Source organism: Anarhichas minor, unplaced genomic scaffold (genome assembly GCF_050575085.1).
Source record: "Anarhichas minor isolate MPS153535 unplaced genomic scaffold, ASM5057508v1 ptg000011l, whole genome shotgun sequence".
NCBI lineage: Eukaryota > Metazoa > Chordata > Actinopteri > Perciformes > Anarhichadidae > Anarhichas > Anarhichas minor.
In genome coordinates this window covers 750,302-777,104 of record NW_027466457.1, presented here as the reverse complement: position 1 = coordinate 777,104, position 26,803 = coordinate 750,302, and the positions used below count along the sequence as shown (strand labels likewise).

Below are 26,803 nucleotides of genomic sequence, written 5' to 3'. Positions count from 1 at the left end.
CACGCCATATGTTGTACTATGACATCCTACAGAGAGTCTTAGATTCCGTTTATAATTTAGAAAACTAAAATGTGTGTTTCAGTTGTGAAGGATGTTAAATGAGATTAAATTCACTTTAATTTCTCCAAAAACTCCGATCACACTCAAACGTGCAGTGTTTCCGGTAAGTAACCGGCTCTGCGCATGCTCAGTCGTTGTCATCAGAGGTCGCTCTTGAATGATGGCAGCTACACGTGAGGAGATATCACAGAGTTGAATGCAGACTCTTACAGGTTGAGATACCATGACCCAGTTCTTCTGTCGTAAGTAGACAGTTACCAGTAGCTCAGCTAACGCTAGCTCAGCTAACGCTAGCTCAGCTCTGTCTTTTGTTTACCCGCCTGCTTGAAAACACAAGTGTCACAAGACATGCAGAGAATACGGTCTCTGAGAACTGGTTGGCAGCTGCTGAAATCAAGCTGTGAGGGAGCAGCTAAACAAGTAAACACCTCGCCTTCGACCTCACGATATTATAGCCATGTAAGTGGACGCTATTTTCAAACTTTATTCAATTTATGTTAAGGATGAATGAAGACAAAGTTAAGAAAATGACATGCACTGTAACAGCCGTTGTACTTGTTTGTTTCCAACCTCAGTGTTGAAAGGTTGAGACGTGTAACAGCAGGAAAGACATTTATAGATCAACATGTTTAAAACGAATCACAGCCGCACACACGCAGGAATGGTTACATGGTGGCACAACCTCAGTTATTACTATCTTATTCATCCGCTCATCAATGAGTTATCTGCCCCAATAAAAGTGTGCTGTGTAACTGACACAGTCTGGGAACAAAGTCTCACGCGGTTCCCTGTGTCTGAAAGGACGAGATAATGAGTGCTTGACCTGTAGCAGCACGTTAATGAACAACCCCATGTTGCCCCCTTCTGTGGCCCAGCTCCCTCCTCAGGGCTCCGGCTCCTTCGGGCTCCTCTTTGACATCGATGGTGTGCTGGTGCGGGGCAGGACGCTGATCCCTGCAGCCAAGCAGTGCTTTAGGAACCTGGTGGACAGCAATGGGAAATACAAGGTGCCTGTGGTGTTTGTCACCAATGCTGGGAACTGCATGAGGCAGACCAAAGCGGAGCATCTGTCCCACTTGCTGGAGGTGGAGGTAAATGTACATTTAAATCTTTCAAACAATCATTGTAGGTGTCCTCGTCTTGCTTTGTCTTGTTTTTTCTTCTCCGACATCAATCTTTTTTTTTTTTATTTCTCAGGTGTCTCCAGACCAGGTGGTGCTGTCCCACAGTCCTTTGCGAATGTTCACCCAGTTCCACAAAATGCGTGTGCTGGTGTCGGGACAGGGCCCCATCGAGGAGGTCGCACACAAGTATCCTGTGTTAAAATCAGGGAGCCTGCTTTTCTGCTCTCCCTCTGGATGTTGACCTCAAAGTGTGCATGTTCTGTTTATTCAGTGTCATTTTGTTCATGCTCTATTTCGTTATCAGTATTTAATCTTTGCACCCTTTGTTCCCTTTGCTGTCCAACCGACTCAGTGAGGCCCTTTCACAGATTATTTGCCTCTATTTTGTAATTTGTCATGACGGATTGGTGGGTTTGTTATTAATTCAAGTGTGGGTATTTAAAACCTTGGATTTTATTCTTACTTTCTTTTCTAAACAAATCTATGAATCACCCAGTGGTTGACGTCTTCCTAATGTATGTAGACATGTAGTAAGTTAAACTCAGGAAACAAATTATAGAATGAAAAAAATCCCCTCAAAATCAGGTGATATCCGTGACTCTTTTGTTAGACAGAAGTGTTTCCTTCATTTGTGATTTGGGGCTCATCACTCTGGCTCATCTGTGTTTGACTTTAACCCACCAAACCTCAGCCTTGGCTTCCAGGATGTTGTTACCATAGATATGCTGAGAGAGGCATATTCTCTTCTAGATGTCGTAGATCACGACAGAAGGCCCAAAGACAGCGTAAGAAGTGTTAATGTTGAAGCCAGGTTATGCTCAGCTCCGGATGAGTGAGACATCTTAATCAGTTGGTATAATGTCTTACAGATTCCCTCCAGCAAAGGCTTACCACCAATAGACGGTACGTGTCCACACACAGTCAACAAGTGTAATACGTAATAATTGATTATCAATTTAGAAAGAACACAGGTATGGCTGTCTTTGATGTTCTTTCTTTCTTTGCCTGTTTGTTCCCACAGCTGTCATCTTATTTGGTGAGCCAATCAGATGGGAGACCAACCTCCAGCTTATCGTTGACGTGCTCCACACCAATGGGAACCCAGACGATGCCTGGAGTTCGATGCGGTACCCTCACATCCCGGTCCTGGCCTGTAACATGGACCTGCTGTGGATGGCCGAGGCCAAGAATCCCAGGTACAGTGTATATCAAAAAAAATACACACCCTGAAACAATATTGAAAGTGTTATTATACTAAATGTCCCCGCCTCATAGGTTTGGTCACGGCATCTTCCTGGTGTGCTTAGAGAACCTGTACAAGAAGGTCACAGGCTACGACCTGAAGTACGAGGCTCTGATCGGTAAACCCAGCGTGGTGACTTATAACTACGCTGAGCTGCTGATTAGTCAGCAGGCCGAGAGACTCGGCTGGACCACACCTGTGAAGAGGCTGTACGCAATAGGGTGAGGGACTCGGCCGTCTCTTGATTTTATACACACATTCTACACGTCAGAATCGTACCGTTTGTCCTTTTAACACAAAAATGTTGATTTGAAGAAAGAGCTCCTTTTTAATTGTGTTGTCACTCCATCTCTTTTTATAGTGATAACACCATGTCTGACATATATGGCGCCAACCTCTACAACCACTACCTTCAGGCTTCCCAGCGGTCCAAGGCCCAGATGCAGGCTAAGACTGGCGGAGGAGGTGTAGGTCCCTTGGCAGAAACAAAAATGACATCGGCAGAACTGGGCGGAGCGTCGGTCGTGTTCGGGGCAGAGGAGGACCTCCCAGAGGGGTGCAGCTCCATCCTGGTGTGCACGGGAGTGTACAGCCGAGACCAGCAGGAGCTGCCCTCGGAGCAGCACGTCTTTCACGGGCACAGGGACTTCCGCTTCGACCCCAGCCTCACGCAGCCGTCCTTCGTGGTGGAGGATGTGAAGGACGCGGTGGAGCTGGTGTTTCAGCAGGAAGGCTGGCCTCTGGAGTAGGACTTTGTACTTGTCCATGCCCCTGGTTATCTCAGGGCAGATGGAGCTGTTTCAGTGGCTTGTTCTACGAGATTTTCACAAAGTGCCATAGAATCAGCGGCAAAATGCAACAATATGCAGTTTTAACACTAAATATATTAAAGTTACACCCATTTTAAGTCGGTCAGGCATGGTAATGTGTCACAAACTGCTGCACTATTTGTTATTTTTTATTATTATGAACAACACATCACTGTTCCTAATGGCCCTACTTATAAACTGTATGTTAAGGACTCAGTTTATCAAGAGGGACGTTGCGTCCTTTCTTGCCTTTGCACGACAGTTTTCTCTTTTTTTAAAGCACATGGATTGTGAAGAAGTCTAGGTGTTGAATTACATGCATTTTTACTGCAATCAGACTTTTATATAGTATCTGTCAGTTCATGGATGAGAGACATGGGTCAAATTTAAACTGGATGACATTCAGATTAATCCAGCTCTATAAAGACACATCTGATGGTTTGTCTGTGACACATGTTCTCTAGAGAGAAAGATGGATTTTATTATTTGCACAACCGTCTACCTAACTGGGTCATCTTGCCTTTGGAAAAATATACAACCCCGCCAGCAGGTCTTCACCAGACCAGTCCTGCTGTTTGTTTTTACTGCTCTCATATTTCAGCTTGATGTGTTTTTAAGACGGGGCGAGTGCGTAACCACTAATGCTGATCACGTTAATTTGCCAAGTTTCAGTTCAGTTCAGATTCAAGCCTCAATCAAGGGTACGGTCATTTTAATTTAATTTTAATTTGTGAAATTGAAAAAGTACCACAGTTACAACAAAACTTGAAAAAGGTGCTATTTTTCTGTCAAATGTTTAAAGTAATGAAAATGTTATGAATAGTTTATGTGAATGTTTGTAATTAAAGACTTACAGTTGTAGCACCAGTGAACATGTCACACGGTGCAGGTTTGTTATATTTCTAACTGACGGGTATAATAATGTAGGATTTGCAGGTGACTTAAATTGTCAGATAAAACTGTGGAACTCTGGTAATGTACTGAAAAAAACCACACTGAGTGAAAGAACAATTAAAAAGGATAAAAGACACACAACCTTGTCATGTGAAAACATTCTGCATACTGTAAGTACATCTTAGTGCAGAGTCGTCCAGCAGAGGTGCGGTTTGTAATGCTGAGGTCGCTATCACATTCAGCAGCTCTTATCCTCGGGAGAATATCACAAAACACGTTTGAGAAGCAACCGCCATTTAAAAACTGTTACTAATCCTACAAACTGTATAAATATTAAAGGTCAAAATATGTACAAAACGTTCACACACACACACAATGCGACATGTATACTTTCTCCTAAACTGCAGACACTATTTTTCAAACAAGTCTTTAACAACGTGCTCCTACTTCAGTCTGCTCAGCAACCGCACTTCTTATCCGAAGACCCGGTGCCATGGACCGTGTGGGAGCTGTTACTCAGCATGAATTGAGAAGAGTCTTGGGAAATCTCGTCTACGATGGTCATGCCGTTGCGTGCCAGCAGCTCCCGGGCCATGAGGATGAAGGCCGCCTCCACGTTCTGGGCCTCCTTGGCTGAGGTTTCCAGAGCAGCCAGCACACCGTTGTTTTCTGCCAGCGTGCACGCATCCTCGAACAACACCTGCCTCTGATCTTGAAGGTCTGACTTATTACCTGCAAGGATAAACAGAGCAGGACGTGCACAAAGTTATCAATCGATATCATCAAAATCTGACACTTTCTAAATTTATCGTTCCGTCTATAAAATGATATCAATTGTGAATAATTATTTCTCAATCTACCGACATTTTTCACAGTTTACCAGATCCCGGTGTGATGTATTGATATTGCTTGTTTTGTCCGACCAGCAGTACAAACCCCCAAATTATTGAGTTCACTATCATATACGACAAAGCATCAAATCCTCATATTTGAGAAGCTGGAACCAGATACTGTTCAGCATTTTTGCTTGAAAAATGACGATTAATTGATAATTAACAATTATTTATACTATTTTGATAGTCTGTCTATTGACACATCATTTAATCCAGGGGTTCTCTAAACTTTTAGGCATAACATTCTTGTGTTATTGGTACAAATGGTCCCAATCTGTAGATATGCACCTTTTAATAATAGAGCGTAATTTCACAGACCCTCCGACAGACTGCCACACAACCCTGGGGGTCCCTGGACCTGTTTTAGCTCAACAGACCAACAGTCCAAAATCCAAACATATTCAGTTTACAATTGATGTAAAGGATGAAACCATCGAATGATCAAGCAGGTTTTTAGTTGATAAAAGACAGTTTATAAATGGTCAAAATAGTTGCAGACTGTCCGTCAGAATAAATAGGTTGGGAACCACTGGTGTATCGTGTCCTACAGTCGAGGATTTAGGGTTTACTGGCCGACCATCTAATTTTCACTCTGCTTACCGATGAGGATCAGTACCACGCTGGACGCTCCAAACTGCTCCACCTCCCTGATCCATTGGGAAACAGATTCAAATGTGCTGCGGCGTGTGATGTCATAGGCCACCAAGGCCCCGTGGGCACTGCGGTAGTAGCTTTGAGTTATGGTGCGAAAGCGCTCCTGTCCTGCAGTGTCCCACACCTGCATCTGCAATAACAACACAACACACAACTCAATCCAATATGACTTAAATGGTTACAAAGTGTGAGTTAAGTGCAAGTTATTCAGACATGCTGGGAAGTCCTTTTTAAACCATGCTTATGTGTACAGAACTCCAAACCGTTTACCTTAACAACACATCCATGCAGTTAACAAATGAACACACCCAGAAAGCTAACACACAGATGATGTCAATTGAAGGAAGCAGTCAACCACTCCTCCTTCTCTAAAAGAAAAACTGCTGATCAACTGAAGCAAGAAAGGGGAGTGTATACTTTAAGATAAGAGAAAGTACATAACACCTCTAATCATGCTTTTGTTAATGTATAAAAAAACATACCCATGATTAAATTCAATGATCGCTAATGTATGTGGAATGCAAGAGCAGAGTGCATGTCACCTACCTTCACCTTCTTGCCATCAATGTCCAGGGTGCGAACAGTAAAATCCACACCGATGGTGTTTTGCTGCTTCGCGATGAATATGCCAGATTTGAAGCTCTGGACCACACAGGTCTTCCCCACATCCGAGTCCCCAACCAGGATGATTTTGAAAAGGAAGTCGAAAGACTCCTCAATCTCCGGCTCTGCGGGCTGCATGGTGGAAGGAGGAATATGTATACACTAAAAACACACAAAGAGGCTGAAATACTAGATCCAAGACCTTTGTGCCTCTATGCAACAGAACTGGCTCCTTCTAAGTTGTGTCAATAAAAAACTGAGAGCATTTACAGGAACAGCATCCTTGTCAGAGAAGGAGGCTAATCAGCAGCTGTAGTATAACAGTTCATGCGGCTCCAGCTGAATATGTGTGATCCGCAGGTAGTTGTCCCAGTCGGAGATTAAAAAAACACTTGAAATCCTAAAATAGTCTCACTGTTAAACCCAGTTTTTTTTTTCCAACAGCTTGCTTCTTCTGTCATTTTTAACCTCATTCACAAACTCTACTCTGCAAACGACAGAAAACAACTTCAAAATCAACTTAAGTATCCCATAGCAGAGGATTCAAATCCCTTTTTTCCTGGAAGTAAAAGTCAGCATCCAAAAAGTAGTGTTTCTTCATCCTGTGCTTGTTTCCATGTCAACGCCACACAATCGGACACGATCTTGAAGTCTTGAACTGAAGTTTAGTCTGCACTGCTGCCCTGTAGACTGTCACTCTTTCTGCCCTCTACACCTTTCACCTCCATTCTACGGTTATTATAGATAGACACGCCCCTTACCTGTCTTGGTAGGTGTGATCTCCAACTGCCAGCCCACCTGCACCACTGCATCTTGGGATATGGGTTTTTGGCTTTTTCTATTCAGGCTCCGTAATAGGACACAATACCTGGAAGAGGAAGAAATAAAACTCAATGACCTGAAACATTGTTCACTACCAAAGTTACTGGCTCTGGAATGTAGATGTGATAAAGTTAGACACTCAGCTCTCGTTGGTTTTTTAACTAACTGGTTATGACTTACCATTTTAGTTAGACCTCTAACTCTACCAGTTTAGAGTTAGAGGTACCCAGACAGTGCTGGAGGTTGACTGTTGAGTTTCATATATCTTTATGAAGACAGGTTTTGCTTTCAAGGCTCAGTGTGCAAACAGCCCCGAGCAAACAGCTTAAACTGCTCCTGCAATTTAATTTCTCCTGACAGAATGTAAACACTTGACATTTGTCTTAACAGCTGTCCTTTGGACCCCAGAATGTTATTTGTACATTTAAAAAGGTCCTACACTGTTAACCCCTCGCTGACAACTAACACATTCCACAGCACTCAACAGAAAGGGGTTAAACGTCGCATAAGCACGAGCAAAACCCGACAGACACATTGAAAGAGTGTAGTTAAAGACAAGAGAAAAAAAGTGTAATTGAAATCATTTTACCTCAGGCAGCATACATTGATATCACAGTGTGATGTGAACACAGAATGAGCTTACTGCTCTGAATCTGAATCAGTCTCTCTCTCTCTCTCCTTCCACCCCCTCACTTGTTCTGTCGTCATCTCAGCCCACAGAAGAACAAGGCACAGCTGGACACAGAACAATGTGTGAGTGTGAGGGGCACTTGACCAAGCTGTGTCTATCTTTGGCTGTGACCACCAGCCACCTTCTTCCTGTTGAGTGGGTGTTTGTGGCTGATGCCTTATTAAATGCAATGGAATGTGGATTTGTTGACCGTTTAGTGATGGAACAAATGAGACAAGCACAACAGGGAAAAATAACTTGGATAACGCCTTTTTATCCAAATAGTAAATTGATTATATGTACAGGATAAAACAAAATAAACTCCAGGCTTTTTAGTGTCTAGCCATGACAACATCTATGCTAAACATTATCATGGTATGAAAGCCGACTTTATCAAATTATAATCATCTTTGTAAATTCATTTAAAAATCCCCAAAACTCCAGTGTACAACAATATAGCAAACCAAAATATAGATATGGTAGCAACATTACCATATTCATATTAGAGAACAGAGTCTCAGCTCAGGAGCTGTGGTGGAGAGGACGAGTGGTGATGAAATCATATTAGAGCCGTAACTAAGCTACCGCATCAGTCACAGACTGCTGTGTCATCTTCTCTGCGCTGCACTGGCAGAGTTCCTCAGTCTTAAAGCGGCGCTGGGGCTTTGTTGCCATTTTTGTTGTTTCTGAGGTTTCTTGACAGATGTCTTATTCGGTGTTATTTCCTGAGGAGGGACATGAATCGGCTTCCAGGGGATCGGATTGTAGAAGCTGGGTGATGAGTAGGATTTGTCGTAGGGACCTGAAAAAAAAAAAATCAATGCAATAGAATACTGATAGATAAGAAATATCAGCTGGGCAAGTTAAATGAATAAGCTGATGCATGTCTAAGGCCAACATCAAACATATTACTGCTACAATATATTATATGGTGTGAGTTAGTCTAAACTTAATAAAGCCTGGTTAATAATTCCCAGATGACCTTACTTGTTGGGTAGCAAGGTGATTTGGGATCTGCTCTGCTTTTTTCATTGGCTTTTGCCAGCCAGTCCTTAAACTTGTCCTCTGCCCTCTTGTGGCGCTCTTTCTCCTGCTCCTCCTTCAGGGCAGCTGCCTCCTATCAAGATAAAGGGATGAGAATCTGTCTGTTTCTGCTCGTCACAAATTTAACATTTAACAGAATAGCTTAATAATAAAAAAGATCCACATTACTTTGTTCTTCTTCTCCAATTCTATTTTCTCTTGGTTCTTCTTCTGCAGCCAGACTTTGTACTTTTGTGGCGCTTTCTGTTCAGTCTCCCTCTGTTTCTCCTGCTGCCTCTGTATCTCCTCCTCCTCCTTGCTCAGTTTGAGGAGTTGCTCCTGCTTCTCCTGGGATCGCATGAAGAAAACAAGTGACAGACATGTCAGCATTTGATAGTGTAGCATTACTGTGTAATGAATTTAAAGTAGCAGGGGCCTACCTGTTCCGTTTTCATCTTCAGCCAGTCTTGGATCTTCTCTTCCATGACAATCTTTTTGTGATTCCGCTCCCTTTCTTCTTGTTGTTTTCTTTCTTTCCGTAACTGCTCCTAATTTTTAAATAAAAGGATGCAAAACGTTTTACAACTCTGAGATTCAGACCAAAACGCATTAAGAATGTATGTTTGGGAGTAAGAATAATAAAAATAATATATATATATATATATATTATATTTGATGAAAAGGAAAAAACTATGGCTAGCCGTATGGAAACCATAAAACATACAAAAAGCAAAGGGACGTAAGGAAAGTAACAACTGATTCAGTTATACAGTGATATAAATGATAACTAACTGTGGCTTGCCTCCTCTGCTTGTTTTTCCAATTTGAAACGATCTTCTTTGGCTTTGTTCACCAGCCACATTTCCCATGCACTGAGAGAAGGTGCAGCTGCTGGCTTAACAGCATTCAACATCTGCACTGAAGGTGTTCTTGGTAGCTCACATCTAAAAGAAAAACAGGTGTAAAATGAATACATATCCTACTGTACACTTACATTTTATCTGCCTGAATCATGCAGTCTTTGGCCTTTAACACGCTTCGTGAAGTATCTTAAGCTTGAAGAAGTCCGCAGCACCTGACTGGTGAAACGCTGAGTCTGGAGGTGTCGCTCTGTCTGGGTGAAGTCTGCTGAGATGGGCTGGGCTCCAGCTCTTCATCACTGTCAAAACTGTCGTGATAGATGGGAGAAAGCAGAGAGAAGGTGTCTTCCTCGTCGGATAGGACGCAGTCGTCAAAGCCCTTCGGTGTGTTGAACTCTTTCCCCTGGGCTGTTTTGACAGGGGTCGAGCTGAAGCCATTGGTAACAGAGGCAGGACAGCTCGGCATCCTCCCTCCAGACATTGCTAGCCTGAGAACACAACACATGAGAATGTTTTTCATAAGTTATGTGTGAGTTGTGTCTGTTATCTAATGTCAAACAAACATATGCAACGTTTCAGTAACACAAACATAACTTACTAACGCTATTGCTAGCCGATGCCCATTTAAACAGCTCGTTTAAACGGTTAGCAAAGTGGAGGCTAACATTAGCACTCAAAGGAAACTAACAGCTAGCGTAGGTTAGCAAACTTAGCTTGAATATTATCTAACGTGCTGCGAAGGTTTAATACTAAGTACTACGCAAGCTAACTCCACCGTGCATGTGTGCTATGTCTCCTGCTATATCTGAACGAACTGGGAACATTTCGTAACCCACCGTTTTGCGTATATTTGAAGAAAAGTCTCGTTGTTGTGTTCGTCTTTTTCATCAACGCTGGAACTGATTTGCAAACAGCTCTTTTCCCATGATACACCGCGCCACAATGCTCAGCTGCACGCAGCCTCTGTAACCATGGTGACATTCAACATGTCAGGTTTTTACGTAGATATATCTTTATCTATATTAAAAAAAATAATAATAATAAATACATTTTGTAAAATCATGTATTCAAAGCGGTATGGCATTGTTTTGTAACAATGGCATCATGTCAAAAAAGGAATAATATAAAGGGGCTAAATGCAATTTTTATGCTCTTGCAATATATCTCATTATTTACCCTCTTTTATTCTGATTGTATAATTGGTCATTTCAAATTGTACATTTTTATTTATCTGAATGACGCCTGATTGGAGGTGCAGATGCAATATTGCTGTTAGAGACAATTACAATAAAGCTTTACATTGTTTCCTCAATTTGACCTCCAATTATGAATTCTTTAATTCGATTTCTAATCAAATATACACGTTTTAACACCTGAAAAGAATATTCAAGCCTTCAGAAAACAATCTTGTTACAATTCATAAGCAAGGCCTCTGATTCCTCTTGTCATTGTAGCTTGTAAAATGCTAATTTAACTGCAGCTCATGTCTCTTCATGAAAGAAAGCTTTAGGACACTGAGAAGATAAAAAAAAAGCTTACTTTATACAGAGGTTGTACTATATTATTCAGATTTGCTAAAAGGATTTATTTGATCTTATTTTGGTGATAGTTTCTGAGTGAAACTATCATATTTTTATCCCCAGATGTTGTATTCCAGTGTTATGCTGTTCAGTCCTTGACTGAGCTGTGCTTTTTTTGTTGTGCTTCAGACAATGAGTTCACTCCCTGTAATAACAGGCAGTTACTCTTTGACTAGCAGCTCTGATCCAGTTTAAGTTGACCTGCCGGTGCACTCTGTCTCACTCCCACTCAACATTATCAGTTTATCAGCTGGTGTTCTAATTTGAGCTGCCACACTGAAGGACTGCTTTCACAAAGACATGTGGCATTTTGTGAGCGTTTGTAATTACCTGCAGCACAAAATGTATTTGCTGTCTTGTTTATTGTCTGTTAATGCTAATACCTACATAGACAACATCGTGCAGTGTCTCTGAGTTGTTTAACCTGCAACTTTGTTCATTGCAAACAATTATTTAGTTTGATTAAAGTTTGCCAGCAGCAGCTATAGTAACTATGTATCAGTGGTCGAAGAAGTTTAAGTCTATAGACGTATCAAAAGTAAAAGTACGGATTATGCATTACGTATATTTCAGATGTTATGTATATGTATGTATTTTATGTTAATGAGTTAGGATTATTGATGCATTGGGGTGCGGGGTGAATTTTAACTATGCCTCTCATGATTTAATTGTTGATTACATTTGTATTAATAATCTGAATCTGCAAAGTTACTAGTAACTAAAGTTATCAAATAAATTAAGTGAAGTAAAAGTGTACCTAAAATATTTACCTCTGAAATATAATGGAGCAGAAGTAAAAAGTAACATAATATGGAAATACTCAAGTGCCTGAATATTTGTACTTAAATTCAGTACTTGTGTACTTAGCTACTCTCCACCACTGCTCTGAATAAGTCATTAATGAAAAAAGAACAACAACCACATGTCTGTATCTTGTCAGTAATCATAGAAATATTTCTAGGGCGCTCTCCATATTGCTCCCATCCATCACTACTCCTGGATACAATTTTCTATAACATGTCACTTCCCTGTGAGGCGTCCACAGTTCTGAGTAAGATCATGACACAGAAGGATAATCAGCCTTCTGATCCAACGTGTGTCTGATCCAACGTCTCTCCAGAGTCACACCAGGGTGAGGGATTCCAGCTCTGGCCTCTGCTGGTCCTCTCCTCGAAGGGTTCTCATTCAGAGCTCTACATGGTCCTTTACTGACTGTATCCAGCCAACCGAGCAGCCTAGCAGCCAGCTCACTGGCCAGGTGGTATGGTGACAGGAGACCCTCAGAGACTGCCAGAGCGCAGAGGCCGACTGCGTCGACTCTCTCAGACCCCTCTTCCAGACTCTGGACCACGAAGGAAGTCCCGCAAGAAGCTCCAAGTTATCATCTGTGTACTGCTTGTGGAGCTGTGCGAGAGATTCACTTTCTTTGGCATTGTATGCAACACGATTCTCTTCTGCACCGTGAAGCTGGGCTATGATAACTACCTGGCTGCGACAGTCAACCTGTGCTTCATAGGAGCCAGCACCCTGACCCCTGTTCTGGTTGGGTGGTTTGCAGAGACCTGCCTGGGAAGGAGCAAGGTGCTCTATTTGTGTGCTTTCCTTCATTTCTTCGGTAAGACACAGTTAATAGTTAATTCATGTTGTCTGGTGTGATTCAATTTGTGCTAAAACTATAGTTTATTTCTGTTATATGATTAGATGTATTATGTAATGAGGCTCAACTCTGCCAGTGTAAAAGACAAAATATTATCTGTGACATGAACCAGACAGTTGCACAAATATGTGACACATCTCAACCTTTCGTGTGAGCTCATTTCACGAGCGTTAGTAATTCTAATAAGGTGCTTAGTCATGGATCTGCTTCTGTGAATTCACACTCCTGCTTGAAATCTATAGCTGCAACCACATACCATGACCTTCACCTGTCACTTCTGCTTTCTAGGCACAGCCATGCTGCCCGTGGTGGCATTCCCGTTTGAAGATTTCTACATTGACACTCATCACATGACGCACCAACTGGAACATCGGGAGCAGCAAATCTTGTTCTACACCGGCCTCCTGGCTGCTGCACTGGGCATCGGCGGCATCCGGGCCATCCTCTGTCCCATGGGAGCCTACAGCCTGCAGTGCTACAATCAGCACCAGCTCCTGTCCTTCTTCAACTGGTGAGTGGTGTTGCCGTCTGAATACAGGCATTCACTTGGTTAGTCAATGATCAGACTCCAAATAATCCATTGATATTGTCCCTATGATCCGTTTCATCATCACATGAGGTTCTTTACAGTTCAGTTATTCTGCATGGAGACAAGAAACAAGCACACCTTGCAAGTTCTTGGTTGATTATGGACAGCAAGCAAGAACTCTAGGTGGCGCTTGGGTGATTGTTGAGTTAATTTGACAGTAATTTTACATAAAAATTACCTAATGATGGTGCTAGACGAAGAGTCCGTGGATCATGCAATTCATCGTTAGGGGATTATTAATGTTTGTACCAAATTTCTTGAGAACCCACTCAACAGTTGTCAAGATATATCACTAAAAAACAAAAATGCAACATCATGGTGGCACTAGAGGTAAAGTCAAAGAATCAGCAAAGTCAGTGCAGGTTCCTCTTCTGGGGATCATGAATGCCTGGATTGTCTCACGGCAATTCATACAACCGTGACCATCCCTAGCCACTAGCATGGCTAAAAAATAATGTGTCTACTTATGGAAATAATGTTTCCATCTACTCATGTGTTATTTGGTGACATCTGCAAACTATGTTCATGAGGGAAGCGAGTGTGATATTTGTTTTATTTATGTTTAGGTTCTACTGGCTGGTCAACCTGAATTCCACTGTCGTGTTTCTGGGTATCGCTTACATCCAGCAGTCTGTGGGCAAAAATCTGGGCTTCCTTATCCCCTTCACCTCTGTGCTGCTGGCTCTAATCGCCATACACATGATGCGGAACAAACTCACCTATAAACCAAATAAAGGTAACGTACATGAAAAAGAGAGACATACAAACTGGTATACAGTGCCACACACACTTCATTCTGTTCCTTTGTGTGTCTTTCACACCGCAGGTGGATCACTGTTGACCACACTGGGAGTTTTCTTGAACTCTCTCAAGATGTGCTGCCTCCACTATCGTCACCTGAGTGGAGATGTGGGATCTTGGCTGGACCGGGCCAAAGAGAACAATGGCGGGCGTTACAGCGAAACGCATGTCGAAAACGTCAAAGTCCTGGCCAAGCTCTTCCCTCTTTATGGCCTTCAGCTGCTTTACAGAGCCTGCATCACACAGGCAGGTCACTGGGAATATTATGGGTCTTTATTATAAAGCATGAAAAAGGATCATGTCCATGTTTTATCACATGAAGGGAGGCTAAGAATGTTTTCTACAGATTCCCTCAGGTTACTACATACAGACGATGAACTCAAACCTTCACCTCACCAACCTCCTGTTGCCCATCGGCGCCATGAATGTGATCAGTATCCTACCTCTGCTGCTCTTAGCGCCACTGATCGAATGTGTGACCACTTGCTACCTCTCCAAGGAAAAAACTCCTCTGGCCCCTGTAAAAGTCATCAGTGAGTATCTCCACGTGCACACACGCACGCCCCCACTAATGCACACATAATTCTAATGTCTCTCTTGCTCTTCTGCCTCTTTCACCCTCCCTCTTTCCTCCTGTAATTATTCTGCAGCCCCCTCTCTCATCACCCCTCCCTGTCCATCCTCCCCTTCCAGCTCTGGGCCATGCGTGTGCCACCCTGTCGGTCCTGGTGGCAGGTTTGTCTGAGCTGCAGAGGAAGGCATACCCTCTGGTGGAGCAGACCCTGTCTGGAAAAGTTCTGCAAGTGTCGTCCATGCCATGTTTCCATCTGGCTCCTCAGTACATCCTGCTTGGTCTCGCAGAGGCTCTCGTCACTCCTGCATGTATGTGACAGACTCAAGGTCTCCATAATTTCACTTGATGCAGGTCTTACATGGTGCATATTGCCCAGAAACGTCTGATTTATCAAATTAGCACAAACTGGCACAAAAAGGCATTTGACTTTCCCCCGGTCAGAAATGCTGCCCTGTATGTTACAAATAAAGAGCAGGAAAGATGATCTAACGCTTATGCTGTCACTTCCTCTCTGGCAGGTTCCCTCATATCTTTCCAGCTGACCCCGAGCCACATCAGAGGGATCTCCCTGCACTTCCTCACCCTGTCCTACGGAGGAGGCTGCTTTCTGGGAGCCTTCATCATTCAGCTGGTGTTCTTTCTTTCTGGAGGTAAAATGAGTACAAATACTGCATTGCCTGTTTTCTACCAATAACAAATTACATTGACACGGGAATTTGATTGAAAAAACGATGCTACTGATGCTGATAGGACCACGTTGGCACTCGTTTACAGGTAACTTCTACCCAAACATACTGCATGATGGGAATCTGGAGAGGTTCTTCTTCCTCCTGGCCACACTGATGGCTGTAAATACCTTCGTGTTTTGGAGCGTGTCTAACAGGTAGGCCTACAGATCATATAATACATAAAAACATGTGGAATACAAGTTGAATTAGATTATTAATTTTGCATAACAAACACTGTCATTCTCATCTCACTGATGCTGACCAGGTACAAAGACCTGACTGTGCAGGGTAAGGCACTGACCATCAGCCCTCTGACTGAGAAGCTGCTGCATTACAAGGCCTGTCTGCGCTTCTACGACACTGTGGATTGCTCCTACACAAACCACTCTGTTGAATCCATTTTATGACCACCTTCATTATTATATCTGCTGTTAGTGGCGCTGGCGCTGCATGTTACTATGTTAAAGTCTATGACTTGAGAAATTGTGAACTATATATATATATATATATATAGTATTTGGAATTAACATAATTATGTTGTTTTTACAATCATAATGTAATTAATTAATTATGCATGTAATTGAACATGTCCCAGACTGTAACTGTGGACCGTTATTTGAATTTTGTGAAAATGACCTGTAAATGAGTGAATTATGTTGAGATACATTTGCAAATCATATTTAAAACACTGAATGTAAATATTTGCACATTAAATCAAATAAATGACAGACATGTCATTAGCATGGTCCTTTATTTGAGTCTGTTAAACTAGAACAAATACACTCTGCTTGATTTACTTGTTTGCTTTGTTTGATAAGTAAAAGTACAAAATAAACATCATCAATGATTAAAACAACAAATCTTAAATGGCTTATTTCCATTGTGGTCCTCCAACATACAACAAGCAACACGTCAAAAAGATGAAACTCAAAGACAAAACAGCCGATATGTTCCAAGATATTTTCATAACTAAAATCAGGTTACAAGTTACTGAGAAACAATCTTTTCACGGCCCCTTTGAAGATGTGCTGTGATTTGATCAACTTAGGCTTGAGGGAACATTATTCCATTATAGAGCATAAAGAACAGAATAAGAAATATGGTTTATCCTCATATAAGTTGTCTCTTATCAGTGATAAAACAAGGTATTTTGATAATGTATTTAAGAACATTTAAGAGTAAATAAGTGCGAAATATACCAGAAGAAATTTCCATTTTCCACTCTTTGATTCACAATAAAGATTCTCATATACTGTATGTTGTAATTAATATCGATGCATACACGTCTCTAACTTACGCACACACAAATATGCTTAACTTTGCACATCTTCATAATTGTACTACTCTTGCGCTTTTTTTCCCATCCCTGATTCATGAATGGAAGACGTTCTTGTGGCTAACATGTTTTAATACAAACTGGCTTAGATTTTGCATATTTTCAGTGTTGAACCTAAATCAACAGAAAACCCAGGATAGAGAGGTTCAGTGAAGGTGGTCTGGATTTGGAGCAGCCGTGTCAAACTGTCCGAGCCAGAAACACTGTAGAAGCCCAGTGTTCTTGCTTCGTAATCAAGGTGTATGCCCACTCTGCGAGAGAGAACCGGAGGAATCTGGCCTTTGTGAAGATTATTGTGCCAAAATGTGCAGCCGGACGGGGAGCAGGTTAATTTCCAGGAGAGCTCATTGTGGCCGAAACAGCAGCCGCTGCCTGAACCCTTTCTTTCGATGCCTTTGTAGGACAGGGCCAAGTCGACAATGCCACCATCCCACTCCACCTCCCAGTAGTGGCTGCCCTCAAGGCCCACTTTGCACAGCGCCTGGTGATAGAAGGTGAATCTGTCGGGGAGATCAGGATGAGCCTGGTCCCTGTCACTCCACGATATCGCTCTGTTTTTGTCGGACAAGCAAAGACATGCAGCCACTGTGTTGGGATCCACCTCCACTGTGAAGTCTGCAGGGAAAGATGAAACATTCATTTGGCTGGGGAATCTTTTCACGTTTTATATTTGTGCAAAGTGAATTAACATTGTGCTTACTCTTATATTTGTTCAAGAGGCATGTCCTTGATGTTCTTTCCTCATGCAACCTTGGCCGTTTTGACACTGATGAAACAAAACAAAAAAACTGATGATTCTGTACAATAACAGGAAATACACAGACTAGACCAAACTTAATTATCAGGTTTAGAGATCCGATTCTGGTCTTACTTACCCAGATTTTCTTCAGAGTGACTGAATAATTCTTCTTTTTCTTTGCTGCACATATTTTTCAGTTTATCCGTTTGTGCGGAGGTAAACTCTGTCAGTCTTTCATGTGAGTCTGTGAACACAGGGAGGCCACCCAGAGCTTGGAAACCCTGCACAGGGCCAACAAATACATTGTGTGACTAAAACATTTTCTTTTAATTAAGCGGCAAAAATTAGATACAAATCGTTATATACTTTCTAAGACTGTAAACATGTAATCACCTGCAGAAACTGAATGGGGTCCTCTGTCAGTGAGAGCTGGTGGAGTTCATCCTCTCTCTTCCTGAGCTCCAACACTTCACGCTCCAGTTGGCCGAGATGATTGTTGGTCCAGTCCACTCCAGCTTTCTCTGCTTCTCCAAATCTCTCTCTCATCTCAGAGCGCTTCCTCTCCACAGAGCGGACGAATAAACGGATGCGCTCAACACACAGTCGCTCAAGGTCATCACACGCCCCCCATGCGGCATCCTTGTATGGGAAACAGTCAACATTTGTTATGATTGATGACTATTTTGAGTTACAGCATACTTCCAAAAAACTGGGCTACTTTAAACTCCCTTAAGTTATTATGCAGCATATCATAAGTAACTGGAATTCTTTTACAGTTTTTTTTTGCCATTTAAAAAAAAACACATGTCAAACACTTGACATTTTGTTAAAGCCTGTAATAGTGGTCTAGGTCAGTGGTTCCCAACCTAGGGGTCTGGACACTCCAGACAAATGTTTTTTTTACCTCCTCAGGTCAATGATGATTATTCAAGTATAACAATCTAAAATATAAATATATAATTTAAATGGAGTAGTTTGCATTTTGGGGTGTACACTTTTTAGCCTGGAGTTAAAGGAGAAGATCGATACCACTCGCATGTCTATTTGGCAAATATGAAGATACAGCCAGGAGACGGTTAGCTTAGCTGAGCATGGAGCCTTAGCCTGGCATCAGCACTGCTTGCCTCGTTACCTCACAGTGACGCATAGACTTCAGAAAGTCTCACACATGACTACAAGTAAAACCACAGTTAGGGCTAGATGTTTCCCTCTGTTCCAAGTCTTTATGCTAAACTAAGCTAAGCTAACCAGCCTCTGGTTGCAGCTTCATATTTAACAGAAATACATGAGAGTTATATCAATGTTATTGTCTAACTCTTGGCGAGAACGCAAGCTCATAAGAGGTCACAAGCCAAATAGTTTAGGCATCAGCAGGGAAGATTACTTCAGCCATTCTTCCTGCTGGTGTCTCTAGCTGCGTTCCCGATCGCATCCCTTTTCTTTTTACTGGTAGTACGTACTGCAGCTGCCTTTACAAAGTACGTAGTGTTGCTTGCAGAATGCATTCAATGAGACATACTACCTCGTCATAACATGGCACCTTGAACTTTGACCCTCTTTCTCATATATCTGCTGCACAAAGGATTGTGGGTCAGAATAGCCAGAAAAACATGCTGGATTGCATACTGCAAAAAGTCCTGGTATTTTTGACATACTATGAACGGGGACATACTAAATCTTTTTCTGGTAAACTGAATAATGTGGTATATATAAGTATAGGTATTGGAATGGTAAATATACAGTCTGCATGCACCAAGCCTGTTATTTTTTATTTTTTTATTATTTTATTTTCAGTATTGATAGAAGTGTGTCAGAGGCTCAATATCGTCATCATTCTTCACTGTCAAACATATGTGCACAGAGATAAGTGAAATTCCACTGTTGCCCACAGTTCACACCCTTTTTTTCTTTTCTTTATCTGTCCGTTAATAGCAAATGTGTACATTGACTTTCTTGTATCAGGATTTTGAAAGTAAAGAAATATATTTATGAATAGTAGTAGAAGTACTTTTGTTTGCACTCACTCTTATAGAGTCCGCAGACTGCCTCAGCTCTGCCATTTTCTTCTCAGAATTCAGCACTCTGTCTGCAATTTCCTGTTTACCTCGCTCCAGTTGTCTCTGTTGAAACACAAATCCAGAATCTTTTTCAGAACCTCAGTGACATTAAAAATGACTTGAGCATGGGGGTGAACTGAATTACCTGCATTTCACACTTCTCTGCCGCAACTGTCACCGTGTCATGACCTTTGTGGTCATCCATCACACACAGCAGGCATACGAACTGCTGATCTGAGCGGCAGTAAATCTCCAGAAGTTTGCCATGACGGCCACAGATGCTGTCTTTGATCCATGCAGAGGCTTGAATCAGATTGTGTTTCTGTAGTGGTGGCAACTCAAAGTGAGGCTTCAGGTGAGTCTCGCAGTAAGAGGCCAAACACACTAGACAGAACATCCAAGCTTTTCTTTTTCTCTCTGTGCAGGCGTCACATTGCACGTCACCAGGTGCAGCATAGGTGTCAGCAGCTGCAGCAGATACAGCAGCAGCAGCATCATTTTGACTTTTTTTCCTCTTGTGTTCCTCGAGCAGGGCAGCCAGAAGTGTGTTCCTCTTCAGTACAGGCCTGGGGGAGAACGTCTGCCTGCACTGAGGGCAGCTGTAACTTTTTCCTCTGTTATTATACACATCCCAGAAGGCATTGATGCATTGTGTACAGTAACTGTGTCCACAGGCCGTCGTCACAGGATCATCCAGTATCTGTAAACAGATGGAGCAGTCGAACAAATCTGGACTGCACGCCATTGTTCTCCCGCTCAGACTGACGGAGTTACTTTCGCTTTCTCTGGAGGAGGAGTGGCTTCTTGGTGACGCACATGTGCTGACTGGTCTGTGAGTTTCTGAGTAGAACAAAGTCACTCCACTATCAGAGTCAAACATTAAGAGTTTTCAAACTTGAGTCAAAGCAACGTTACTCAATGATTTGTTTTAATCACACATTGCAGTACTTGCTTATAAAAAAAAATCAATTTATAGCTAATATCTAATCAATATTTGCATTGTCATATATTGTGATGAATCCACAGAATAGTATCTGACTGCTGTCCTCTTGTGCTCCACAGAACATTTTGGTGTCTTTCAGCTTTTTGTTTTTGTTCAACGACCTGCAACTTTACTGGCATGAACTTAATTTCCAGCAACAGCAGCGGTTTTCAAATAAAAAGCAGGCTATCTGCTGCCTTTAACAGATAAAGTTAACAAATAGCTGGTGAACACATATTTCCCTCAAGAGTTGGTGGAGATCCAAATAGTGTTAAAAATAAAGTGAACACTGGACTTATATTCATCAAGTTACCAGAAACATGATTGATGACTAATGAATGGTAATGTTGGTCCTTGTCAGCTGGATGTGCAATTTGGCAACTAGCAATCTATCAAAGGAGTTACCAAACTTTTTCCGTGGCAACGCCACCCTTTTACAAGATGTCTTTTAAAAAACAATTAGATAAAACTACAGCGTTACATTATATTTTCAAAAATACATAATACGATTTTATGTATTTAAAATTAGTGAGTGATAAAAAAAAATCTATTGTAGGTTTAAATATATAAAATTTAAAATGCATTTACAAAAACTATTTAACCCCTGGTGTGTAGGATTTGAAAAGGTGTTTCAATGGCACAATTAGAAGGTGACAGCAACAGAGAGAAAGTTTGCCAGATATCAGTCTGTCTATAAAACAGATCTGAGGAAACTGAGATGGGTTTAAACAGACAACTGTAGTACTCTCTCTCTCTCTCTCTCCATTTCATTTTCACAAACAAAATAATTCAAAAAAATTCTGTATGAGCTTTCCATCTTTTCCATTTATTACAATAATTCTACTAAAAAAAAAGCTGAGTTTACATTACAGAATAAGAAACATGTAACATACACACAAAAATACTTTGCCACCTGTGCCATTATAAACATCAGCCTTTTCCTTGAAATTTCGACATTTGTTTTGCCATTTTATGGAATACAATCAAATAATGAGCAATGATCAAGCGCTGGTGTTTAACAAACACACACACAAAACTATACCAGAAAGTGGAGGCCCTTTACCTCCTAGCTGAGGCTTCTCTTCTAATTATTCTTACTTGTTTCTCTTTCCTCTCTATTGTAGCTGACATCGTGTCTCGACCTTTGTGTTCATCCACCACACAAAGCAGGCAAATGCATTGTCCATCACTGCAACAATAATCATCAAGCAGCTTCTCATGCTAAGAGTAGATCTTCTATTGTAAGGAGGCAGAGACTTCCAATAGCTTGTGCCTTTTGACAGCAGCAGACACATATGCGGCTACAAGTGAGTAGATCAGTAAGAAGCCAGACACACCAGGAACGACGTGACAGCTTTCAGCAGAAATCACACTCCACATCCCCGGGGCCGACTGCATCCTTCACTGAAGGGGTGGGTTGTTCTGCCCGACACTTTCTCTCCCAAATCAGCCAGCACTGTTCTCTTTCAACACAGGTCTGGGGAGGACAGTGTGTCTACACAGGCGACAGCTTTCCTTTTCCAGTGGTTATTACACAAATATCCAGGAGCTTAAATTTTAAGAGGTGGTTATAAGTGAAAGATTGGGCCTCTATGCTCCTGCACATGAGCAATAGGCTACATCTAGTGTCCCACATATGAGAAATTATCAGTAGAGACAGAAGATCAATAACCTCCCTGCCCTGATCGGCAGTGATTTGTCAAAGGAAGCTTTATGCAATTTTTACTGTGCTCTGTGACCACTTATCCAGCAATGTTTTCATAAAACTGTCATTCTGAATGTGGTGATTTAAGAGTACTGCGTATAACAAATGCAATATACAATACAAATAGAACAATGTAGCTTAAAATGCCTTGCATATACATGTATTGCACAATATACTATATACCCCAGTATGGATATACAAATTGTATTTCTAAAGTTACTGTTAGTTCTGGCTGATTTCTTGAAGTTTTCTGAATAACACTGCATGAGTGTTTCTTAAAGACATTCTATACATAGTTACTTTGAAAGCATTTCAGCCAAATACTATTAGAAATATGACACCTGCAAAAAGTATTGACTATTTATGGTAACCTAATATCATTGAGATCAATGATAACACATAATCATTTTACACGTCTGATGTTTTCTATTGAATTCAACACCAAACTAGTAAAATGGTAAAAAACAGTGAACAGCAGGCTTTTTAAGGCTCAGTCTGGACCAGTCCATGAGACTGTGATCTCTGGTGATCGTAGACTCTCTGGCTCTTCATCTAACGTTCGTGGTCTGGAAGCAAGAAGCGCTGAGAGTGTTTCAGTGTGTTCAGTGGACTGCTGTGGTGCTCGGGTGTCCTGAGATGATCGTCTGGTCCACATCCACTCTCAGATGCTCCAGGAATGCCAAAGACAGGAAGAGTCCTGTCCTATGAAATCAAAAACATGTCATGAGTATTGGCATGAATATATTTAAACAGAATGAAGGCTGTTTAGTTATTTTAACTTTGACTTACAACCACTTTATGTCACCTCTGCAAGTATAGTCTTAGTAAAGGCTTACTTACTTCGTAGAATAAAAATCACAGGTGACCAGCTCGTCTTGTGGTCGGCCATACTTCTCATCTGGTCGGGAGGACGAACGTCTTCTTTGTTATTGAGGAACTGGATGAATGTACTGCAGGAAAAAGTAAAAAAGAAAAGATTAAGAGAACAACACACACAAAGAGAGTAAGATAGATCACTAAAGTTTTTAAATAAGTTGTAAGACTTAAAATAAAAATGTTAACTATTACCATACCTCTGTCAGATAAAGACATCTGCCTTAATAAACAAAGAAAAACAAAAAAACTAAGATGCAATATCTTGAGCAAGATAAATGGTTGGTGTAATTGGGTCTCCAGAGCTTCCTTCCTCTCTGAAGTCTACTCACAAAATCTCCTTGGCCTCTTGTTTCGAAAGGCTTAACATTGGTTGGATGATTCAGCCACGGTTGGAGCTGTCAAAACCCCATAAGCTTAACATTGGTTGGTTGATTCAGCCACGGTTGGATGATTAAGCAACGGATGGAGGTTTTCAAACCCCATAGGCTTAACATTGGTTGGATGATTCAGCCACGGTTTGAGGTGTCAAAACCCCATAGGCTTAGCATTGGTTGGATGATTAAGCCACGGTTGGAGGTTTGAAAACCCCATAGGTGTCACGATCAGGCTTTGCCTTGTGTGTTCTGTCTCTTTGTGTAACTTCACCCTCCTCACTCTACCTGTCTCAGCAGACCACAGTTTGGAGTGCCGTCTCCCTGAGTGGTACGAGCAGTTTATGGGCACCCGCCTGGCCTTTGGAGGGCCTCGGAGTGTCCAGAAGGCAGACCGCGACCTGATGGACTGCCTGCTCAACCCTCGAAGGAGACAGAGGCAGAGGAAGGGTCAGACTCCCGTCCCCGCTGGGCCGCAGCGATCCCCCGCTCCCGCTAAGAGGAAACGCTCGTCATCTGGGCTGCCAAAAGAGCTGCTGTGGGGACTGCTGGACGAGAGGAAAGCCAAGTCCAACGTCGTCATCCTCATCGGACATGGTGTCGTAGCCAGAGTCCTCCAGAGACACTTCGTCTTCATTAGATGAGAGCAGGTAGACTTCACCTTCTTCAAACTGAAAAACACTTCCATCATCATCGTCGTCCTCCTCATCAGAAGACAGTGTGTGTGTGTGTGTGTGTGGGGGGGTATACTCACCTTCTTCAACCTCAACCTCATCACCAGGGTAGATGTAGAGAGGGAGGTTGATGGGTCTGATGAGCCGAGGGAGTGGACGTTCAGCAACGCCGTCGGAATTCTGAGAGGAGCCTCTTGATCCGCAGCCTCTAGAGTGCAGTTCCCCTCTTGATCCCCAGCCTCTCGAGTGCAGTTGGAGGTTTCGAACCCCATAGACTTGATCCGAACGGCAGCGACCTCCAGTCCCAGCCGCCGTCGCCGAACGGCAGCGACCTCCGGTCCCAGCCGCCGTCGCCGAACGGCAGCGACCTCCAGTCCCAGCCGCCGTCGCCGAATGGCAGCGACCTCCTCAAGAGTTCCCCTCTTGATCCCCAGCCTCTCGAGTGCAGTTCCCCTCTTGATCCCCAGCCTCTCGAGTGCAGTCCCCCTGATCTCCAGTCTCTCGAGTGCAGTCCCCCTGATCTCCAGTCTCTCGAGTGCAGTCCCCCTGATCCCCAGCCTCTCGAGTGCAGTCCCCCTGATCTCCAGTCTCTCGAGTGCAGTCCTCCTGATCTCCAGTCTCTCGAGTGCAGTCCCCCTGATCTCCAGTCTCTCGAGCAGTTTATGGGTACCCGCCTGGCCTTTGGAGGGCCTCGGAGTGTCCAGAAGGCAGACCGCGACCTGATGGACTGCCTGCTCAACCCTCGAAGGAGACAGAGGCAGAGGAAGGGTCAGACTCCCGTCCCCGCTGGGCCGCAGCGATCCCCCGCTCCCGCTAAGAGCAAACGCTCGTCATCTGGGCTGCCAAAAGAGCTGCTGTGGGGACTGCTGGACGAGAGGAAAGCCAAGTCCAACGTCGTCATCCTCATCGGATATGGTGTCGTAGCCAGAGTCCACCAGAGACACTTCGTCTTCATTAGATGAGAGCAGGTAGACTTCACCTTCTTCAAACTGAAAAACACTTCCATCATCATCGTCCTCCTCCTCATCAGAAGACAGTGTGTGTGTGTGTGTGTGGGGGGGGTATACTCACCTTCTTCAACCTCAACCTCATCACCAGGGTAGATGTAGAGAGGGAGGTTGATGGGTCTGATGAGCCGAGGGAGTGGACGTTCAGCAACGCCGTCTGAATTCTGAGAGGAGCCTCTTGATCCGCAGCCTCTAGAGTGCAGTTCCCCTCTTGATCCCCAGCCTCTCGAGTGCAGTTGGAGGTTTCGAACCCCATAGACTTGATCCGAACGGCAGCGACCTCCAGTCCCAGCCGCCGTCGCCGAACGGCAGCGAACTCCTCAAGAGTTCCCCTCTTGATCCCCAGCCTCTCGAGTGCAGTTCCCCTCTTGATCCCCAGCCTCTCGAGTGCAGTTCCCCTCTTGATCCCCAGCCTCTCGAGTGCAGTTCCCCTCTTGATCCGATGAGCCGAGGGAGTGGACGTTCAGCAACGCCGTCTGAATTCTGAGAGGAGCCACCTGATGGGAAGAGAAGATACATGCATATTAATATTGACTGGTGTGTGTTCCCGGATGTTCACAAACAACAAGGTTGGAGGTTTCGAAACCCCACAGGCTTAACATTGGTTTGATGATTCAGCCACGGTTGGAGGTGTCAAAACCCCACAGGCTTAACATTGGTTTGATGATTCAGCCACGGTTGGAGGTGTCAAAACCCCATAAGCTTAACATTGGTTGGATGATTCAGCAACGGATGGAGGTTTTCAAACCCCATAGGCTTAACATTGGTTGGATGATTCAGCCACGGTTCGAGGTTTCGAAACCCCATAGACTTGATACGATCGGCAGCGACCTCCAGTCCCAGCCGCCGTCGCCGAACGGCAGCGACCTCCTCAAGAGTTCCCCTCTTGATCCCCAGCCTCTAGAGTGCAGTTCCCCTCTTGATCCCCAGCCTCTCGAGTGCAGTTCCCCTCTTGATCCGATGAGCCGAGGGAGTGGACGTTCAGCAACGCCGTCTGAATTCTGAGAGGAGCCACCTGATGGGAAGAGAAGATACATGCATATTAATATTGACTGGTGTGTGTTCCCGGATGTTCACAAACAACAAGGTTGGAGGTTTCGAAACCCCACAGGCTTAACATTGGTTTGATGATTCAGCCACGGTTGGAGGTGTCAAAACCCCACAGGCTTAACATTGGTTTGATGATTCAGCCACGGTTGGAGGTGTCAAAACCCCATAAGCTTAACATTGGTTGGATGATTCAGCAACGGATGGAGGTTTTCAAACCCCATAGGCTTAACATTGGTTGGATGATTCAGCCACGGTTCGAGGTTTCGAAACCCCATAGACTTGATACGATCGGCAGCGACCTCCAGTCCCAGCCGCCGTCGCCGAACAGCAGCGAACTCCTCAAGAGTTCCCCTCTTGATCCCCAGCCTCTCGAGTGCAGTTCCCCTCTTGATCCCCAGCCTCTCGAGTGCAGTTCCCCTCTT

At 43.2% G+C, this 26,803-nt stretch overlaps 5 protein-coding genes across 6 annotated transcripts; 2 read left to right on the top strand and 3 right to left on the bottom strand.

Annotated features, from left to right (window-relative positions):
* Positions 1 to 159: 159 nt before the first annotated feature.
* Positions 160 to 4,271, top strand: hdhd5 (haloacid dehalogenase like hydrolase domain containing 5). The gene is made up of 8 exons (XM_076088804.1): positions 160 to 519; positions 936 to 1,151; positions 1,258 to 1,370; positions 1,876 to 1,969; positions 2,054 to 2,087; positions 2,206 to 2,380; positions 2,460 to 2,648; positions 2,789 to 4,271. The coding sequence occupies exons 1-8, from the start codon at positions 409 to 411 to the stop codon at positions 3,174 to 3,176; spliced, it is 1,320 nt and encodes a 439-aa protein (XP_075944919.1). The 5' UTR covers positions 160 to 408; the 3' UTR covers positions 3,177 to 4,271.
* A 316-nt stretch (positions 4,272 to 4,587) lies between these two features.
* rab19 (RAB19, member RAS oncogene family) lies at positions 4,588 to 7,142 on the bottom strand. Of its 2 annotated transcripts, none has more exons than XM_076089827.1 (4): positions 7,042 to 7,142; positions 6,224 to 6,412; positions 5,624 to 5,807; positions 4,588 to 4,862 (listed from the first exon to the last, which is right to left on the bottom strand). In XM_076089827.1, exons 1-4 carry the CDS (start codon positions 7,090 to 7,092, stop codon positions 4,588 to 4,590), a joined length of 699 nt encoding a protein of 232 aa, XP_075945942.1. In that variant the 5' UTR covers positions 7,093 to 7,142. The 2 variants fall into 2 exon arrangements, with proteins under 2 accessions (XP_075945942.1, XP_075945941.1); XM_076089826.1 differs by having other exon boundaries at positions 6,224 to 6,403; positions 7,033 to 7,092.
* Positions 7,143 to 8,026: 884 nt separating this feature from the next.
* On the bottom strand, positions 8,027 to 10,564 carry ccdc34 (coiled-coil domain containing 34). Its single transcript, XM_076089824.1, has 7 exons — positions 10,492 to 10,564; positions 9,871 to 10,143; positions 9,598 to 9,739; positions 9,236 to 9,343; positions 8,985 to 9,143; positions 8,760 to 8,889; positions 8,027 to 8,574 (listed from the first exon to the last, which is right to left on the bottom strand). Exons 2-7 carry the CDS (start codon positions 10,134 to 10,136, stop codon positions 8,381 to 8,383), a joined length of 999 nt encoding a protein of 332 aa, XP_075945939.1. The 5' UTR covers positions 10,137 to 10,143; positions 10,492 to 10,564; the 3' UTR covers positions 8,027 to 8,380.
* A 1,934-nt stretch (positions 10,565 to 12,498) lies between these two features.
* On the top strand, positions 12,499 to 15,991 carry slc15a5 (solute carrier family 15 member 5). Its single transcript, XM_076088728.1, has 9 exons — positions 12,499 to 12,850; positions 13,181 to 13,403; positions 14,048 to 14,217; positions 14,308 to 14,528; positions 14,629 to 14,815; positions 14,976 to 15,164; positions 15,375 to 15,506; positions 15,631 to 15,739; positions 15,850 to 15,991. Exons 1-9 carry the CDS (start codon positions 12,499 to 12,501, stop codon positions 15,989 to 15,991), a joined length of 1,725 nt encoding a protein of 574 aa, XP_075944843.1.
* A 327-nt stretch (positions 15,992 to 16,318) lies between these two features.
* On the bottom strand, positions 16,319 to 20,499 carry LOC142947309 (E3 ubiquitin/ISG15 ligase TRIM25-like). Its single transcript, XM_076088802.1, has 6 exons — positions 19,862 to 20,499; positions 19,684 to 19,779; positions 18,053 to 18,298; positions 17,796 to 17,940; positions 17,621 to 17,686; positions 16,319 to 17,535 (listed from the first exon to the last, which is right to left on the bottom strand). Exons 1-6 carry the CDS (start codon positions 20,459 to 20,461, stop codon positions 17,006 to 17,008), a joined length of 1,683 nt encoding a protein of 560 aa, XP_075944917.1. The 5' UTR covers positions 20,462 to 20,499; the 3' UTR covers positions 16,319 to 17,005.
* Positions 20,500 to 26,803: the final 6,304 nt, after the last annotated feature.

Coding starts and splice junctions, on each gene's coding strand:
- hdhd5 (XM_076088804.1), top strand. CDS start 409: ATGCAGAGAATACGGTCTCTGAGAACTGGTTGGCAGCTGCTGAAATCA. Junction 2,088..2,205: donor AGGCTTACCACCAATAGACG/GTACGTGTCCAC, acceptor TTGTTCCCACAG/CTGTCATCTTATTTGGTGAG. Junction 2,381..2,459: donor GCCGAGGCCAAGAATCCCAG/GTACAGTGTATA, acceptor CCCGCCTCATAG/GTTTGGTCACGGCATCTTCC.
- rab19 (XM_076089827.1), bottom strand. CDS start 7,092: ATGCAGTGGTGCAGGTGGGCTGGCAGTTGGAGATCACACCTACCAAGA. Junction 6,413..7,041: donor GATCACACCTACCAAGACAG/GTAAGGGGCGTG, acceptor TCCACCATGCAG/CCCGCAGAGCCGGAGATTGA. Junction 4,863..5,623: donor CGTGGTACTGATCCTCATCG/GTAAGCAGAGTG, acceptor TTATCCTTGCAG/GTAATAAGTCAGACCTTCAA.
- ccdc34 (XM_076089824.1), bottom strand. CDS start 10,136: ATGTCTGGAGGGAGGATGCCGAGCTGTCCTGCCTCTGTTACCAATGGC. Junction 9,740..9,870: donor CTCAGCGTTTCACCAGTCAG/GTGCTGCGGACT, acceptor TTTTTCTTTTAG/ATGTGAGCTACCAAGAACAC. Junction 9,344..9,597: donor TGGAAAAACAAGCAGAGGAG/GCAAGCCACAGT, acceptor TTTAAAAATTAG/GAGCAGTTACGGAAAGAAAG.
- slc15a5 (XM_076088728.1), top strand. CDS start 12,499: ATGGTGACAGGAGACCCTCAGAGACTGCCAGAGCGCAGAGGCCGACTG. Junction 14,218..14,307: donor CACCTATAAACCAAATAAAG/GTAACGTACATG, acceptor TTCACACCGCAG/GTGGATCACTGTTGACCACA. Junction 15,165..15,374: donor GGCTCTCGTCACTCCTGCAT/GTATGTGACAGA, acceptor CCTCTCTGGCAG/GTTCCCTCATATCTTTCCAG.
- LOC142947309 (XM_076088802.1), bottom strand. CDS start 20,461: ATGGCGTGCAGTCCAGATTTGTTCGACTGCTCCATCTGTTTACAGATA. Junction 17,687..17,795: donor TCACTCTGAAGAAAATCTGG/GTAAGTAAGACC, acceptor TTGTTTCATCAG/TGTCAAAACGGCCAAGGTTG. Junction 17,536..17,620: donor CCTCTTGAACAAATATAAGA/GTAAGCACAATG, acceptor CTTTCCCTGCAG/ACTTCACAGTGGAGGTGGAT.